Below are 19,919 nucleotides of genomic sequence, written 5' to 3' on the forward strand. Positions count from 1 at the left end.
TCCCTTCACAATTTCTCCCCACACCCATTTCCAGGTACAGTTGGATGCTCCTTTCTTGGTTCTATTCCTGCCGTACCAATTTATGACTGTGGCCCACTCTCAGGGCAAGTGCTACTCTGCCAGACATGCATACAAAGGGGCACTCAGTCGTGTGATAATGAATTCTACATATATGGACTCCCTTCACAGTTATCTGTTTATTTATTCATCTTAATTCACAGGTGGTTGGTTTCACATTTTATCTAGAATTTATAAGATCATCAGGAAAAATGCTTTGTAGACAGCTTACATCATCAAAAAAACTTTTTGTTTGAATCATAAACAATTACTGCCTTTCAAAAAATTACACTATTGTATTTTAAAAGAGTATCTGTCAATGGTCAGTTTCTCAAACTGGGTAATATATGCATGAACATTTGTTTTACAATTACTTTATTATATTTCATATCTTTCTTGGTATACATGTCACACTTTATATTTTAAAATATAAAATATTTAAAATAAGGTACTAGGTTTTCAATCAAAACCTTGGCTCCTCACATATTTTTTGCTTACATTACAAAAATAATATGAGAATAGAATTTCAATAAATGAAAGGGGAAATTGAATCATAAAAGTAAATACATTTAAAAATCTCACATGGGTAAGGGTAACTCAGTAATTTGTGTGTTTTGTGTGTATGTATACATGTGTGCATGCCACAGGGATTGAGCCCAAGGGTGCTTAACCACTGAGCCACATCCCCAGCACTTTTTATATTTTATTTTAAGACAGGGTCTCACTAAGTCGCTTAGGGTCTTGCTAAGTTACTGAGGCTGCCTTTGAACTTGTGATTCTCCTGCCTCATCCTGCCAAGCAGCTGGGATTACAGGAAATTCAGTAAATTTTAAAGAGGTTTGAGTAGACAAACAATCCTCTGCAGTATTACAAGGTAGTAACATTAAAAAAAAAAAAGAATGACTTTATGACTTTTGCCACTATGTGGATAGATGTCATACTAAGTGAATAAGCCAGTCACAAAAAACCAAAAGTCAAATGTTTTCTCTGACATGTGGATGCTAACACACAACAAGAATGGGTAGAAGAGAAGTTCAGTGGATTAGACAAAGGGAAATGAAGAAAAGGGAGGAAGGATGAGAGTAGGAGAGACAGTAGAATGGATGTGACATAATTTTCCTATGTTCACATATGAATATATCACCAGTGAAACTCTACACCATGTACAACTTCAAGAATAGAATCCCAATTAAAATAAGTTATACTCCATGTATGTATGATATGTCAAAATACACTCTACTGTCATATATATCTAAAACGAACAAATTTCTAAAAGACCACCAAAAAAAAAGGGCAAGGCAGTAGAGAATACAAGCTGTGGTTCAAAGCCTATATGTATGTATACACACACACATTTACATGCACATATTTGTATATGTGCAAGATGTCATGAATTTTTCATTGCAGAATTATCTATAATAGTGGTTCAAAGTCTATCTCTACATCTTTCTACCTACGTGACCTTGGATAAGATACTTCAGCTCCATGAATTTGTTTCCTCATTGTAAAATGGAGAAAACAATAGTACCTATTTCACAGGATGTCAGGTGGATTAATTAGGCAAGGAAAGTAAAGTACGAAGCATAGCTGCAGGCACCTATAAAATATTCAGTAAAAGCTATTTCTAGTGGTAGTAGTAACATTTTATCCTGAATTACAAAATATTTATTCTATGACCCAGTTACTCAATCTTTATTTGCTGCAACTCCACAAAAACAAATTGAGATGTTCCTTCACTTTCAGGAATGAACAATCTAGTCTAAAACTCAGCACATAAAAAGGCAAGGTTTAGTTGAATGCGCCCTCTAGTGGTGCATGTTATGTGCAAGTACCAGGCACCTAAATAAGATAAAACCTAAGGTGAAATGTCACCAAGGTTGTTATTTAGAACCTGAAGTAGCTGGTTAAGATCATTGTTATGAGAAACATTATCAAATGTCTTTTTAAAAGCTCATTATTTTCAAGAGCTAGAGGACTGTTTTGTCTTTTAAAACTTTCTAGGACATTTGTGACATCTTCTATGCTAAATCCTAGTATTCCTATGGTACTGACTTTAATCTTTCCTCTTAACTGGGACACTTTCTAGTTTGATCTAATGTTGCAAAGTCACTATTCTTCATTCAGTCAAAAAAAAATACAGGAAGATACCAAGCATCAATTATGTACCAGGTAATGGGGAATACAGTAAACAACTTATTATGTAATTACAAATTTGAAAAGTGCGATCAGGAAGTTTAGACTGCCATGGGTATACAATAGAAGATTGGTCTAGTATGGGGAGAGACTGCAAGGTGAGGCTAGTGAAGTAGAGTTTGAACTACATTCTAAGAACAAACAGAACAAAGTACATAGGATGCATCTGATTTGGCAATCCGATTTACACTTTCAAAGTTTCACTTCAAAAGGCATAGAAAGTGAATTTAAGGGAGTGGGGCAAGAATCAATGCCCAGATCAGCAGCAATGCTGGTGGGACTTGATGAAAGCGGGAACAAGGGAGGTGGCAATATTGATAAAAAGAAACAAAGAGGACTGAAGTTGTGGCTCAGTGGTAGGGCGCTCGCCTAGCACGTGTGAGGCGTGGGTTAGATCCACAGTATCACGTTTTAAAAAAGTAACAAAGATGGGGGCGGAGAGAGAGAGAGAGAGAGGAAGTGGACTAATATTTAAGAGGGTAAAATTGATGCATCATGATGATGGGGATGTAAGCAGTGGTCCTGAACTGTGTGGTTGTGATGACATTTTATTACTAGTACAACTGGTGGTGGTATCCAGGAGGGAATAATGAGTTGTTGAGGAAGGTAGGTTTTACCTCTTAAACTTCCTTGGCCACAAATATTTCAATTGAATGCTCGCGTAGCACTGAACAGGACCATGAGGTACCTCCCCCATCGAACAAAACCCTCAGATGTCTTTTTTTGCCTTTTATCACAGTGATTTACTCCCACTGAGTCAATACCTTTACCTTGCTTCTATCTGAAGTGTTTATAACTACCGCCCACTCCCAATTTCGCCATCTGTTTGTTTTCCAAAGTCCAGTTCAAGTCACCTTCTCAAGGAACTTTCGGACATCTCCTTCCCCACTCCAGTATTTCTCCCACTAAGTTGTAAATTCACAGACAATACAGATCGTGACTCTTCATATCTGAGTCATCGGCGTCCAGTGCAGCGCCCTTCAAACACTAGGAGTTTACAATCTTATACCTATTTACCGGCTCGGAAGAACCTAAAACGTAGGAAACACCTCCTCTTGCTACAGATGGAATTGGCCCGCCGGAAGTGACGCTCTATCAGGGAAGATGTGCTTCCGGTCTCGATATCCTAGGTGCCGTAGTGGGGACCGGGCTTCTCTGGCTTGCTAACTCGGCTGCTCTGGAGGATTAACTCGTGGTAAGAAGGTGTGCGAGATACACCGGAGATGAGACTCCCCGGGTCCCTAGATGTCGAGGGGAACTTCTTGTTGGTTTCCCTGAACCTGGCCGGACCTATGTGGGAAACGCGGGAGGGCGGCGGAACTGGCTCCTGGATCCCTGAGAGCCCCCTAATTCCAGTGGGGCTGAACCGCGGGGATGTGTGGCCTGCCGAGGGCGCCGGCTCGGGGATCGGCCTCAGCTGTTGGGGCGCTGGCCGCGGTGGACCCCGCCAGGCCGGGCTCTCCCACTTAACCGAGCCGCCTCCTTCCTATGTTCTCAGGAGTAGGAGGTCCCCCTTCTAGAACAGCTCCGGCGGGTCTTGCCAGCCGCAGGGTCTTCGGCAAGAGCGCGTGTACGGGGTGCGTGGCGTCGCTCGCCAGTTCCCGAGTCCGCCGCTCCGCTCGTGTTGAAAGCGTGTTTGAGACTGCAGGAGCTGAGGCTTTCACGCTGATTGGCGCACAGGATGCTGCCCCCAGAAGGGCTTAGTAGTTGATCTTTCATTGATGGTGGCTGATGCTCTCCTTCACCACAGTGAAAAAAAATTCTCCAAATTGCTACTTAGTTTGTGAAGTATCCGACACATTGTTCCGTTTTATGTTAGAGCCAAATAATTCGTTGTAGAAGAAATTACTCCTTTAAATCTCCATTTCTGAATATTAGAGTATATATTATTAAAGCACAAAAACAAAATATACTTTTTAGTATTAAACATATCATATTTTAAGTCATAATTGAAGATGATTTAAAACCACTAGGCTGCAAGCCACCGATACCCTAATTATTAAGAGAGGAAGACCTGGTGTCATCATGTGTCTATAAACACTTTTATATACCAGTTTTACTTCTATCTCTGCCAGGAAGGGTTTTAAGGGCAAATCACATTAAAGGACAAGGTTTCTGAATTCTTATTAATCTGCTAGGACAACTGTTGTGTTAGCAAACTAAGAAGATTGTGACAGAGTAGCACTGGGAGTGAGTTAGAAAAATAAACAGCCAGGTTTATTCATTCATTCACTCTATTATTGTATTACTGTGTGGTTTATAACTCATGAAGTGATTTCTTAGCAAATTATTTTCCAATTTTAAGCAAGTACATATGCTTTTTATTTCCACCAGTGTGGTGGCTTCTCTGACAAGTGCCAGATTTATAATTGGAAGCATATCTACACAGCATATCATAGAATTAAATATATATATATATATTTGGTATTTGATACGATATACCATATATTGTTAGTTTTTTTTTTTTTTTTTAAATTGATGACTAACCAGCCATGCTTATCTTAAAGATTGATAAGGTACCTCTGATTCAACATGACAAGGTGGGCACGAGTTACTACCACACATAATAAGAGACCCTTGCCTGCAACATCATGGGAGGACATGAAGAAGGGATCCTTGGAGGGAATAAACCAAAATCTACCCAATCGTAAACAACTTGAAGCCAACAGACTGTCCCTTAAAAATGATGCACCCCAAGCAAAACATAAAAAGAACAAAAAGAAAAAAGAGTATTTAAATGAAGATGTGAATGGATTCATGGAATACCTAAAACAGAACTCACAGATGGTTCACAATGGGGAAATGACAGCAATGGACAGCCAGGAAGTAAGGGAAGAAATTGCAGTTGCTTTAAAGAAAGACAGTCGCCGGGAAGGAAGACGATTAAAAAGACAAGCAGCAAAGAAAAATGCAATGGTGAGATCATCATCCCATGTTATTTACTTTGTATAGCTAGACATTGTCATTCGTATGCTCAGACATATACATATCTTAGCAGAGTCTAATTGATTTTGTCCTAAATTTATAAAACATCTTGTATTTCAGCACATATATGATAGGTATTTGATACACTGCTTAGTTATCACACAGCGCTACAAAGGTGATGGCAACATTCCCATTTTATGGGTAGAAAACACTGAATTGCAGGCAGGTTAAATAACTTGCTACAAGCCACTTAACCAGAATCAGGTGAAATTCAATCTCAGCCTTTAAAGATATGTTCTTAACCGTCTTCAAATAGCTCTTTTACAAATCACTATTTTAAAAAGGATGATTAGGTTATTATTACTTGGAAAGGATGGATATTCTTTTATCTTTATCCATAAAAATTCAAGACACAAGAAAAAGAGATCTAGCATGAATCACACTAGTTAGTAACAGCAGAGTTAAAACTCTTTGAGATTCTCTAGTAATTGCTCCCTCTTTTGGTCATACTACATTCTGAGTTATGCTGGGAGCAGCAGGTTTATTTCTGTAGTGTCTAGCCCTAGATTTGAAACTATGTCAAACACAGGAAATGAAATACTTAATATAATTTTTTCCATTCTCTAAGTGAATTTCCCTTCTTCTAGCAGGATGTTCAAAAGAATCAGGACTTGTTGCCAGTTATTACACTTTCATTTTTTATTAGAATTGCTAAATGTAGAGCACTGTTTGCACAAATACAGGCTGAATTATCAGATTTAAAATTGACTATTTAGGGATCATACCAATGAAGTATTTCTTATGGATAAATTTGGATAGAAAAGTAATCATTTTTATTTGAATTAGGATAAAGTTTTGTTTAAATTGTAAAATTAGTTATTTTAAAATATTTTTAAGCCAAGTAAGTCAATCTAACTTGAAGATAATTTAATCAACATAGGCAGTATGGTGGTTTGCAGACCATTTGAAGACATTTACTGTTAGTCCTATTAAGAAAAGCTTTATGCTTGTAATTAAGGAAGAATGATGTCTTTCACAAAAAAGGAGTGCTTAATAAATAGTATATGGCTTGTTATAACCTGTCAATTCATTTTCTTGCTATTTTTAAAATACCTCATACTGTGTGTCAGTTCTTCAAGGCTAATTAATTGATTAAAATACAAAGATTTATCAATCAGATCTCTATAATCTAATCTATGTTTAACCAAGAAACCAAGACTTCTTATTGTGGTGATCCAAATTTTAGCAGTAACTTTTCCTTTAGTGATGGGATAAATATAATCTATTCACTTAGACCAGTTCATTCTAAGTGTAAAAGTTATTGTAGAATTTAAAGGGATTCATTCTTCTTCAATGTTATTAAGCAGGAAAAAAGAAAGGATGGAGGTACAAAATGTGTTTTATTTTGCCTGTTGAATTTTGCTTTTTTTAAAAAACACCTGTGCTTAATTGAAAAAAAAAAAAAAAAGTTAAATCACTATTTGTTACCCAAGAAATACATATCCATTTTTCCAGCCTAAGTAAAATAATTCAGATACCTTTCATTTCTGATTATAATTGATGTTCTGATTCACTTTGGCAGAAAAATATGCTCTACATTGCTGAGTAGTATGTAAATAACTGTACATTGTTTAGTTTTGTGTAAAGAGCTAGATAATTCATATCAGAATAAATTATTTCTTTAAAATATATGGTGCATATCGTCTAAAAATGAAACCTCTATTTCTGAATGTTAAGGTATGTGAAAAGTACAAAAACAATAAAGATACCAGGCATGGTGGCACACATCTGTAATCCCAGTGATTCAGGAGACTGTGGCAGGAGGATCACAAGTTCAAAGCCAACCTCAGCAACTTAGTGAGGCCCTAAGCAATTCATCAAGATCCTATCTCAAAATAAAAAATAAAAAGGGCTGGGGATGTGACTCAATGGTGAAGTGCCCCTGGGTTCAATCCCTGGTACAAAAAAAAAAAAAAAAAAAAATGTATAATTTTTTTGCTATGAAATATATCATGTGATATGAATCATGCTTTAAATGGAAACATTTGACCCAAATTCATTCAAGTATGTGAACTTTAAAAGTGAAAATATTCATTTGAGTGCTAATTTTATAGCCATTTTTCTGGTGCAGACATTCCTATTAATAAAATGAATAGTCCATATTTATTCAATTCATTTACACAGTTGCCTGTTCAAAGCCTATATAACATTGTTTCTGAGATTGATGAATTTGGAGATTGGAAATCTTCAAAAGTGTAAAGATCCTCTGATGGAAATGACATCTTTATTCAGGAAGATGTGAAATATTTGTTTTTCTACAAATAAAATATTGAGGGTTTTTTTTTTTTTCTTAGAAAAAGCTAAACAGCTTTAAAATGAGGAATGTTTTAAAGATATTATTGATAACAAGAATTGATAAAGTCATTAGTGTAGTTTTGCAATATGGAAACTCAGTTTTTATTTTCCCAGGTGTGTTTCCACTGTAGAAAACCTGGCCATGGAATTGCAGATTGCCCAGCCGCCCTTGAAAATCAAGATATGGGCACTGGAATATGTTATCGATGTGGGTCCACAGAACATGAAATAACCAAGTGCAAGGCTAAAGTAGACCCAGCTCTTGGTATGTTCTCTTTCACTTTCTTGTTTTTGGATGGGGAGAGTGACCAATAAGAAGCCAACTGATTTTTTGTTGTTGTTGTTGACAGAATTTGTTATAAGCATGCCTCTTAATATTTCGAAATCGTAAAATTTCAAGTTATGTAAAAGGAAATGTATTTTAAAGTCATGTGAATTATATAACTTGTCATATACATAATCAACTTAATACAAACTGATGATTCTTACAGGTGAATTTCCTTTTGCAAAATGTTTTGTTTGTGGGGAAATGGGTCATCTGTCCCGATCATGTCCTGATAATCCCAAAGGACTGTATGCTGATGGTGAGTACTGATACCCTCATATATCAAACATGACAGATCATCATGTAGAGTTGTCATTTCATTTACACTCTTAATCAGGTTTGCATACATTTTTTAATAGGTAGTGAAATCTCAAGAATTTCACTATTTTATCGTCAAGTGCTATTAATGTACTGGACTTTTTGTGTAATATGCCTTGATATATAAATAAATCAGAAAAAAACCTAAGGTGTATGTTTCAAACATTCTTTGTGAGAGTATGTTATATATTTGTACTTTTAAACATAACAGAAGCAGCTGGGCACAATGGCATATGCCTGTAATCCCAGTGGTTTGGGAGGCTGAGGCAGGAAGATCTTGAGTTCAAAGCAACTCAGTGAGACCCTGTCTCTAAAAAAAATACAAAGTAGGGCTGGGGATGTGGCTCAGTGGTTGGTAACCCCCCCCCCAAAAAAAATAACAAAAGCAGAGGGATTACATATCAAACTATATAAGATTTTTAAAATAATGTTATGTGTTTAATCTCAGCCTATCATACCATTTTGGTAGAAAGGATGGTACACACTACTCAGTTTTGTTTCTGAATTTTTCCTTAGTAATTATCTGGCATGGGATCATGTAACTTTCTTAATTTTAGCTCAGCTAATGTCTTAAGGTCCTACAATAAGACCTATAATGTCTAAACCTTTAGGAGAAGATTGTTATCTGTTAATGTTTTGGCTGGTGCCATCAGGTTCTAGACACCTCTCGCATCTTGTGTTGAGTTTCCACTGCAGTCCAGTGCAAAAACCTAGCTTTTGGAGTCAGTCAGACTGGGGTTATAGCCCTACCATTACCACTCACCAGCTACAAAACTTGGATCAACTTACTAAACTTCTCTCATCTCAGTTTCCTCACCTATAAAATGGAGATGAGAAAACTATTTCATATTTCATTGATTTTAAAACACTTTTTTTTTCACCTTAAATCTAAATCAGAATATATCCTATCATTGATGGGTCTCACATAATAGACATCTTTTTTTCTGGGAGCTATGTGAAATAATGATTCATCTTACAATTGGTGCTGTCTTAGATTTAGTAAAGTATGGCATTTACCTATTATGAGGACTAAATTGTATTTTCCAAGTGCCTCTTCTGTTTCACTGTGTCATATAAAATGGTAAAGAGGCCTGGGCCTGGAAAATTGGCTAATGAGCAAAAGTGGCTTTGGGTGATCAATTAAATTGGCTAGATTTAGAAAAGAAAGGCAAGAAGAGTAGATCACATAAACTTGAAAATTCAGTCAAGTTTGTATCCTTTAGGGTCATTTTTCTAAGTGGCTTAATATTATAAGCATGTTTATAGTAATGCCTGACTTCTAAGCAGTAGTGTTTTACTATTAAGTGCAAGAATCATTTAGAAACCATGTGTTTTATAATTCACAATCTTGATATGTCACTTAAAGTAAACAGATGGGCATTTTTATTAGGGCTAGGGGCCTGCAGATGGAAGGAACTGAAATTAAAGTTAATTTTATTCCTTTCTCCCAAGAGGGAAAATTCAAACTCCACTTCATCATTTCAATCTCACTCCCTAAACTGCAGTAAAGACTATCTTATTCTGGACTTACAGTAAAGACTGTAAACAAGAACTCTTGGGTTTCACATTTAAATGTTAGGGGCAGGAAATAAGAAGAGGCAGACATACTAGTGTACTACTGTGACTTTATAAAATAAAAAGAAATGTGCTTTTTCCTCAAGAAGCACTGCTGGGGTATCCTACTGCATCATCATCATTCTAACCCAGGCAAACTAATGAAATAATGATCCCTACCTCTTTGAAAGTCAGCTTATTCCCGTCTGACCTGTAGAGTTGAACAATAGAGATTCCTAACTTTTTTTGTTTTGGGGTGGGGACAGTCATTGACCATTTGGGAATCCAGTAAAAACTGTGGACATCCTCAGAAAAATGCATCTGCACACAACTTTTGTTTGTAAGTCTAAGGGTCCACAGACCCTTGACTGTCTAACTGTGATGAAGATCCACGCTTCTGTGCCACGGTTCTTGGACAGAACTCTTCCACCATATCTCTCTTCCCTTCTCCTCTTCTCTACTTCTACACAGAAGGTCAAGTTCAAGAGATAGTGGTGAAGTAAAACTTAGCACTCTGAAAAGTTAAGAAGAGTGGAAAATTAATTATTACTAGGAATGGTTGTACCTACCTAGGTTCCTAGCTCTAGCTACTTTTATAGCTGATTAGGATGCAAAGATCAAATAAAATATGAAAGTGCTTTGCCATATTGAAAGCCCTGTGTAAGTATGAATAGTATTTAGTAACTTCGTTCTTTCAATAGGTGGTGGTTGCAAACTTTGTGGTTCTGTGGAACACTTGAAGAAAGATTGCCCTGAAAGTCAGAATTCAGGTAAGTCCCTGGTGATTTTAGTATTTTTCTTTTTGCTGCCTTCCGTTATTAGTAGCTTATAGGAGTACTGCTAATCTTAAGATGACCTGCTTTCCTATTACTATTCTCAGAAAACAAAGTTACCAATAGGCCTGAAAGGACACTGTTTTACAAAGCATATTATTCATAAATATTTATATTTGCTAACTGATGAATTTAATCATAATGGAGCCTATTCTGTTACAGAATGATAATACAGTACAGAAAAGTCTTGATTCACTAAGAGAAAGGTCAAAATATGAAAATAAATTTCAACATTCATAGGACTGGATGCCCTCATATATGCCTTGTTTTGTGTGTACCTAAATGATTCAGAGTGATTGCAGAAACTGCCAGAAATATTAAAGATGTGTTAATGACACAGCAGCTGGCTAGTTATTTTCTCCTTGATGAAATAACTAGTCTGTTCATCACAACTTCAAAAATGTTGGCTCTACCTATAGCTGACTTCCGAGGAGGTAGGGATCATCATTCCATTAGTTTGCCTGGGTTAGAATGATGATGATCTTGTATTAAAGAAAGCAGGCAGTAGGATACCCCAGCAGTGCTTCTTGAGGAAAAAGCACATTTCTTTTTATTTTATAAAGTCACAGTAGTACACTAGTATGTCTGCCTCTTCTTATTTCCTGCCCCTAACATTTAAATGTGAAACCCAAGAGTTCTTGTTTACAGTCTTGTCTAGAATAAGATAGTCTTTACTGTAGTTTTGGGAGTGAGATTGAAATGATGAAGTGGAATTTGAATTCTCCCTCCTGGGAGAATTGCTACTTCCCAAATGATAAGACTGACAAGCAGATGTTGTATAATTTCACAGGTGGAATCTTATGCATTTAAAACTGATGCTTCATAAGTCTTGCTGTTTACAGACTCTTGGAATTCATTGACTCTATAATGATGAACTCTGGGAAAGAATGAAAGAGCTTTCTCATCAGTTTGTGCATTGCAAAGTAGTTGCTACATTTCCCTAATTGGGATGAGAAATTGCCCGTGGTACTCTGAAATCAAGGGTTATAATCAATTACAGAATTGCTCACTTTCCGTTAGTGATGGAGTCTTCCCTCCTTGTGATTATTCATGTCAAAACTAGTTCCTTTGCTAACCCAATACCAATCTAAGTGGATGCATTTGATTAGCATTTTCCTTATATATACTGACTTTTCTTTTACAGATCGAATGATCACAGTTGGTCGCTGGGCAAAGGGGATGAGTGCAGACTATGAAGAAATTTTGGATGCCCCTAAACCAAAGACACCCCAAACAAAAATACCTAAAGTTGTGAATTTTTAATAACATTTGGTACTGTTGTGCATTACTATCACATTGTTCTTTTCCAAACTTGGGGTGCCTTACAAGTTAGGCTTCCTTATAGTCAAGAACAGTTTACTGCATTCAGTCCATCAAGGAGTACTTCTGCCACTGTTTGGAGGAAATCACTGAAGGAAAGCACAATATGTTTAAACTGAATTCTCTGAAAGAACTTGTTTTAATGACAATTGAGTTATACAGTTGATAGTATATAGTTATATAGATGATTGTAAATGATCTTTTTTAAAAGCAAATTATGCATTAAAGCAAACTACTTTTAAACAAAGCATACTGCTTTGTGTTTTAAATTAATTTTTGATTATTGTTTTCTTGGTTTAAAATGTCAGTTTATTATTATAATAGAAATTTATGAATTGCTACAAAGTCTGTATTTTTAAAATAGTGAATAAAAATGCATTTGCTCTTGCTTCTTTTTCCCTGACTATCTGATTCTGTATTGAACTAGTCATTGTTCTTTAATATCCATATAACAATCCCTTTGGAATCAAGATCTTTTATGAAACCTACATGAGGATAAGCAGGGATTTGGTTTTTGTTTTAGTTTTGATGTATTTAAAAATTATTAATGTTAAAGTTGAGGGGTACTTCAGCTTAACAGAAACATTTTTGCCTTTGATTTTCAAGAAAGAAATTCTCACCCAAATTCACTGTGCAGAATTTAAGCACAATGATGGCACATAACAGATTGTATATCAAACTTAATAGCATTTTGTTCGCATGTTTTAGATGAGTCAGGGTAAGATGAAAGTATCACCATAATAGAGTTAGAACACTAATCAGAGACCCATTAGCTTCTTTGTCTGATTTGATGAATACATGCATACTTAATACATATATTTCACAAGGCTTGACGCTACCATTGTACTGTATAATGGAATGACTCTGGCAGTTTGTGTTTCATTTGAAATTTTACCTGATTGAATCCATTTGTAACTAAAGGAAACAGCTGTGATTAGTTACTGATGCCTCAAAAGCAAAATATTTACCAAATAAAAAAAGAAACACTTTCCTCTGTTTTCATGTCTGCACAACTCAACAGTTCCAATCTTAATAGGAGCTGTGCTTTTATTTTCTATGTGAGAGGAAAACATGATGACAAAATACTGCTCTGCATCCTGGAGCCAAAGAAAATGAGTGCCATTTAAAAGGAATTACACAAAGCAGGCAGAGGACAGTAAGGCTGCCTTAATCATTCAGTCCAAACATTCTCAAACATTTCACCATCCTGTTGGGAGCTGAAGGCTGCGTGGATGCTCCACTCCAGCTACAAGTGGAGTGTGTGCTTTTTGTACAGTCTTCAGTGCCTGGATATTGTCCATTTTGTCTTCCTTGGATCACTTTGTTTATATTATAACGGTCTAGAAGTGAGAAAGTGAGAGCATTAGAAATAAATTGCAGGTGCTGAATGTAACATTTAAAACAGCACAGAGACTGAAAGGAATGCACCAGACGTAGAAATTCAGGGAAATTCTGGTGTGTTTCTTCAAAGAAACTATAGATGTTGGGTGTTTTCGTTGCTTAGTACCCCGATAAAGACTGACACTTAATTTGTTCATTTGTTGTGTATTTCCCAAGCACCTACTACGTTTCCGGTGTTCTTTTAGGCCTGAAATTTTGGTTGTCAAAAAGACAAATGTCCAGATGCATCCAGCAGATGAGGCTGAAGAATGGAATGGAGACTTAGGGAAAAGAGCAGAAAGGGATTTTTAAATTATTTTTTTATTTTTACAGACTGCATTTTGATTCAATGTACACAAATGGAGTACAACTTTTCATTTCTGTGGTTGTACACAATGTAGATTCACACCATTCGTATAATCATACAGATACATAGGGTAATGATGTCTGTCGCAGTCCATTCACTATCTTTTCGTTCCCCACCCTCTTCTGCCCCATTTCCCTCTACACAATCCAAAGTTCCTCCATTCTTCTCAGACCCCCCCCCCACACACACAACCCCTCCATTATGTATCATCATCCATTTATCAGAAAACATTCGGCCTTTGGTTTTTTTGGGATTGGCTTATTTCACTTAGCATAATATTCTCTTAACTCCATCCATTTACCAGCAAATGCCATAATTTTATTTTTCTTTATGACTTAGTAGTATTCTATTGTGTATATACACCACAGTTTCTTTATCCATTCATCAATTGAAGGGCTTCTAGATTGGTTCCATAATGTAGTTATTGAGAATTGAGCAGCTATAAACATTGATGTGGATGCTTTACTGTAGTATGCTGATTTTAAGTCCTTTGGATGTAAACTGAGGAGTGGGATAGCTGGGTCAAATGGTGGTTCCATTCCAAGTTTTCTGAGGAATCTCCATACTGCTTTCCAGAGTGGCTGCACCAATTTGCAACTCCACCAGCAACGTATGAGTGTACCCTTTATCCCCACATCCACACCAACACTTATTATTGCTTGTGTTCTTGATAATAGTCATTCTGATTGGAGTTAGATAACACCTTAGGATGGTTTTGATTTGCAAGAAAGGGGTATTTTATTGCATTCTTAAAATATTTTGTTGAATCTCCTAGGAGTTGTCAGCACTCCTCCTTCAGACCTTTGTAAATGTTATCTCTTCTTACAAGCTTATCTTTCACTTTTTTATGATGAACTCCTAGATCGACACTAGTCCTATGATATCCCATCTTCTCACCTGCCTGCCGGAGAAGGCTTTTCTAGGGGTCTGCCAGACCAGACACATAGTGCTAGTTTTCTGGGGGGCTCCAAACCATTTTGCCCTGTCCAGTGGTTCTTCACCAGCTGCTGTGGTAGTAAGGCTGCCAGGTTTCAAGGCTACTGAGGAGCTAGTAGGGAGATGGAAATGAGGGCAAGTTGAAATGCCACAAAACATGTTTTATTGAGATTCAGTCACTTTTATAAATAAATGCTCCTTTTATTGTTGCAAGTCTTTTGTTAACTTTCAGAGTTCTGAAAAAGTGTATTCTAACAATGTTTGCTAGTGTTCTCATTGCTTTCATGTAGACTTTCAGAGGTCTTTCATCAGTCTGAAAGTGCTCTGCCTGCTGGAAAGCTGTTGCTGTTTTTTAAATAGCAGCTTTATTGAAATATAACTCACCTGTCATACAAACAATTAAAGAGTATGATTCAATGGTTTTCAGTATATTCACAGAGCTTTGCAACCATAACCACAAGAAGTGTTTGCATTACTTCCAAAAGAAACCTCACACTCATTAGTAGTCATTCACCATTTCTACCCCACAAACAACCCACCCACCCCAACCAAAGGCAACCATGAATCTACTCTCCTTCCCCATATTGGGACTTTTTAAACTAGAAAGGGACATGCCTTGGCAAATGTTCAAAATCTCATTCTGGGTGCTAGATAGAGAAAAGTTGTAGGAGCATAGGAGCTCACACAGCCAAGTTGGAGCTCTCACAGGGAGTCACAGTAGTGTCTCAGACTATGATGGTGAAAGTGAATACAGATGAAAAATGGGCATCAATTTTGTTTCTGGCAGGAGTGTAGGCCCTCAAATCAATCTTGCCCCTGAAAATTACCCCAAAAATGTAGAATAAATTTAAATTTTAAGGACTCCTTTAAAACATCAGTGAGTTTACAAAGAAGGGCAGAATCTGTAGAGGCAAATATTAAGTGAATTCAAGAGCTCTAGAAGATAAGTCAGCACTGAAGTCAAGGTGTCTGCTGAACCCTAAAACCCTTAAGTTGAGCTGTCTTGCAACAAAAAATGCATACAATATACATACTTTTTTTTTTTTTTTTTCATCCTGGGGATCAAACCCAGTGGTACTTTACCACAGAGTTACATCCTCAGTCCTTAATTTTTATTTTGGGACAGGATCTCACTATGTTGCCCAGGTTTGGCTGGAATTTGCTATCCTGCTGCCTCAGCCTCCCAAGTAGCTGGGATTACTGGTGTGCACTACCATAGCTGACTGAAAATTAACACTTGATATGGGCAGTATAATGGAAGATCTTCGCAGAGAGCAGAGATGAAAGGATTGTACTCTCAGGATAAGAATAAGTGAGCATAAACATACTCCAAAGAAGAAGACAGGAAGAAAACTTGTTGCCTGACTCCACTTTGACATTGAGGAGCAGGGGGGAAAGTCCCCTGAGAACTGGACGCCACAAGTGGGCTAGTCTTTAATTCTTACTGCTTAGATGATTTAAATAGCCTCAACTTGAGATCTTAATTTAAAAGTTGGAAGTGCTGTACCAGCAACCATCAAACATATCACAATTAAGAAAGAGAGAGGAACATACAGAAAACACACACATCACAATCCATTTTAGCAGCCCCCAATTTTAACCTAAGACTCAAAGAATTCACACAAAGTTTGGAGAACCAAATGTCACCATAAAAAAAATAATACAACAACACGCAGGAAAATCAGATACTAGGAATAAGAGGCAACAGCAATAGCAGGTAGTAAAATTAGCCCTGCAGATACTTCACATTTTATAATCACCAGTATGCTTCATGTCTTATTACATTTGAGAAATTATAACAAAATATCATAAGTTGGGTGGCTGATGTGCAACAGAAATTTATTTCTCACACTTCTCAAGGCTGGAAAGTCTAAGCACAATGTGCCAACAGATGAGGGTCTGGTGAGTGCTCCATCTCTGGTTCATATCAACAACTCCTTGCTGGGTCTTCACATGGTGGAAGGGGCAAAAAAGTTCCCTTGGGCTCTTTTGTAAGGACACTAATCCCGTCCTGAGATCTCTGCCCTCATGACCAAATCACCTCTCAGAAGCTCCATCTCAGGGTGGGTAGAATTTCAACATATGAATTTCGAGGGGACACAAACTTTTAGACCATCACGCTTAATATATATAAAGAATTAAAATTTAATAAAAAATTTGAGCAAGGAAAAGGAGACTATTAAAGATGAACAAACAAATTGGAAAAGTAACAACTAAAACTTCTAGAATTGAAAAATATAGTAATTGAAATTAAAATTTCTATTAGGTCAAAAAATGATAAGGCGAACAGAATCACTGAACTAGAAGATAAATCCAAGGAAATTATCTCAACTATATTACAGAGACATGGAGCTCAATATAAAGCTATTAACAGTTACTCAGAATAGAATAAGATTTTGTAAACGTAATAGAACAGAAAAGAGTAAACTTTCTAATGTATAAAATTTTTCCAGAATTGTTGTGAAATTTTTTTCCTCCAGGAAGTTCAACATATCCCAAGGAGGTTTAATAAAGAAGGCATACATAACTAGATATTATAGAAATAAAGAAAAGATTTAAAAGCATTAGAGATAAAAATACTTACAAAAGAAGAAAGATTTGACTTGCCACAATAACAGTGAAAGCTAGCAGACAACATGTAAATCTGCACTTTACTAAGAGAAAGTCATTTTCAAATTAGAATTATATATACCACTGAAACTTTTCTTTTTTAAAAAGAATGAGGACAAAACGAAGTCATTGGAAGCTAAATAGGATTACCACCAATAGTTCCTTACTAAAGAAAATTCTTAATGTTGTACTTTGGGTACTTTTGGTTAGAAGTCATAGACTACGTAAGGTCTAAGATGCAAAAAAGAATGGTAAGAAAATATATTGGCATATACATAGATACTCTGAAATAAGTATAGCTGAAAAAATAAAAATAATAATGTGTAACTTGTAGATAACAGTAGTACATAAACCGGGAAAGTATCTGAATTAAAGTATTGAAAATTCTCCTATTGTTTTGTCCAGAAAAGGGATATAAATAAACTTTAAACTTTTAAACTTTGTCATTGACAGTTCCAAAGAGGATCAACTAAGGTCAAAACCCCCACCACCCAACGTGAAGGAGGAGTTGAACATGTCAACTGCAAAGAGTACAGAAAGTGGTCCCCAGTTTTCCTGGTCAACATCAAACAGTAAGGGATGTGTAGCCAGCCTTGTCTACTTTGTTGTTCTCTGGTCGAGGCAGCCCACTCTCTTGAGAATGCTCTCTGCCTAAGCCTCACTTTGTACTTTACTTAAACCTCACTTTCATTATAATAAAGTTTTCTTGTGTGGCCACAAAACAAAAAAACAAAAAACTTTGTCATTGAGATGACCAAGATGGGAGGTGAGTTTTATTCATTCAAATAAAATGTATTGAATACCTACTATGTGCCAGGTAATGTACTATCAGTGGGGATACAGCCATGAACAAAGCAGACAGAAATCATGGCTCCCGTGGAGTTTACACTAATGGAGGATGACAGACAAGGTAAATAAAATGTATATGTGAGATAATGCTAAGTACTTACAAGAAAGAGAGGGTAGAATGGGAGTTCTTATGGAGAAGGGATTTTGATGATAACAGGGGAATTAGGAAAGATCCCTTTTAGAACCTAATATTTGAATGAAGTTCAGAAAGGGGTGAGGTGAAAAGCCTTGAATGTCCTGAGTTGAGGGTGCAGATAACTGCAGTTATTCTGAGGGAGAGCATGCTTGGTACAGCCCAAATCCAGCAAAGAGCTTAGAATATCTGGAAAAGAATGAGGGACAGACCAGTAGCAGTTCAGAGAGTTAACAGAGATAGAATCTTATAAGTTCTATCAAGATAAGATAGAATAGGAGATTGGTTTTTGCTGACTAACAACCACAAAATCTGAAAAGTCTACAATAAGGAGCTGATATTTTAAAGCTCATGCCAATAAATCAGACATCTCAGCTGGGTTTACCTAGATAGCTCCGGCAATCTCAGTTAAGATTGTCTGTACCCATTTGTGGTTTGGTTTGGGGTTGGCTAATCTAAACTGGGCTCATTTCCATTTACGTGTGTGTCTGTGTGTTGTCTGTCTGTCCCTTTCTCTTCCTTTTCCAGAAGGCTAACCCTGGTGGGTGTTTTTTTCTTTTCTTCATGTTAGTGGCAGAGATACAAGAGGACAAGACCACTTGCAAACACTCTTTTCAAGCTTTGGTTGCGTCATGTCTGCTAATATCCTGTTGATGAACGACATAGTCAAGGTCGGGGTTGAGAGGCAGAAAAGTGCACTCCATTCACAGAAGTAGAGATGGCAGAAAGGGAGTATTACTGAATAATCTCTTACAAGTCACCAATGAGACTTTGGTTTTTCCTCTGTGACATGCAAAATTGTTCATGGGTTTCAAGGAGAGATGTGACCATGATCAGGCTGCTGGGCTAAGAGTAGAGTGAAGGGAGAAGCAAGAACAGAAACAGAGAGATGGGTGATAATTCAGAAGAGAGTAGATGGTATTTTGGACCAGGGTTATAGTGGTGAAGCTGATCCGAAGTGATCCAGTTCTGATTAAATTTCTAATATAGAGCTGTTAGAATTTTCTGAACAAAAGGGAATTTATGGAGGAAAGGTGGCAGCTTTAAGTGGTTTGTTTTGTAAATGTTGACTTTGAGATGACTATTGTCTTAGTGGAAATATCAAGAAAGTTGTTATAAATATATAAACATAAACGTCAATAGAGGTTAAGACAGGAGATAAAGCTATGGGAATTATTAGCAAACAGATTAAAACCCAGAGGCTTTCCATGGAGTGGAGACAGAGGAAAGGAGGCCAAGAACACAGCCCGAGGATAGCCTAATATTGGGAAGTCTGAGGCTTTGAAGTGTAGCTAGAGAATAGGAGGAAATCTAAGAATGTGACATCACAGAAGCCGAGAGAAAAAATTACAGAAAGAAGGAATTGGTCAACTTCAGTGAAGCCTGCTCAGAGACTAAGTAAATTAAAAATAGCCTCAATAGATTTGGCAATAAGTAGGACTCAGGTGAACCTGATGAGAGAGGTCTTCATGCAGTAGCAGAGACAGAAGTGTGGTTGGGTGAAAGAAGTAAGGATAAGAAGACCGCATCTATAGTTAACTGGGGTGGAGATGGCATGGGATTTAGGAAATGGGATCAAACTGCTATCTCATTTTATTTTAAGAGATACTAGTGGCAATGGAAAGAATCCTGCAGTGGTAAAGGAACTCTTGATGCAGAGAAAAAAGGGAACCAAAGTAGGGAAGCTCTGGAGAAAGGTAGAGAATTTGTTCTTTGCTGAGAGAAGAGATACTTCATCCATTATAACAGGAGGGGAGCAGAGAC

The 19,919-nt window shown here is 36.9% G+C and overlaps 1 protein-coding gene across 2 annotated transcripts; it reads left to right on the forward strand.

Annotated features, from left to right (window-relative positions):
• Positions 1-3,354: 3,354 nt before the first annotated feature.
• Zcchc9 (zinc finger CCHC-type containing 9) lies at positions 3,355-12,268 on the forward strand. 2 transcript variants are annotated; one of them, XM_047555949.1, is made up of 6 exons: positions 3,355-3,445; positions 4,758-5,166; positions 7,645-7,795; positions 8,022-8,114; positions 10,429-10,497; positions 11,705-12,268. In XM_047555949.1, the coding sequence occupies exons 2-6, from the start codon at positions 4,783-4,785 to the stop codon at positions 11,821-11,823; spliced, it is 816 nt and encodes a 271-aa protein (XP_047411905.1). In that variant the 5' UTR covers positions 3,355-3,445; positions 4,758-4,782; the 3' UTR covers positions 11,824-12,268. The 2 variants fall into 2 exon arrangements, with proteins under 2 accessions (XP_047411905.1, XP_047411906.1); XM_047555950.1 differs by having other exon boundaries at positions 3,370-3,453.
• Positions 12,269-19,919: the final 7,651 nt, after the last annotated feature.

Source organism: Sciurus carolinensis, chromosome 6 (genome assembly GCF_902686445.1).
Source record: "Sciurus carolinensis chromosome 6, mSciCar1.2, whole genome shotgun sequence".
Lineage (NCBI taxonomy): Eukaryota > Metazoa > Chordata > Mammalia > Rodentia > Sciuridae > Sciurus > Sciurus carolinensis.

Coding starts and splice junctions, on each gene's coding strand:
- Zcchc9 (XM_047555949.1), top strand. CDS start 4,783: ATGACAAGGTGGGCACGAGTTACTACCACACATAATAAGAGACCCTTG. Junction 7,796..8,021: donor TAAAGTAGACCCAGCTCTTG/GTATGTTCTCTT, acceptor TGATTCTTACAG/GTGAATTTCCTTTTGCAAAA. Junction 10,498..11,704: donor CCCTGAAAGTCAGAATTCAG/GTAAGTCCCTGG, acceptor TTTCTTTTACAG/ATCGAATGATCACAGTTGGT.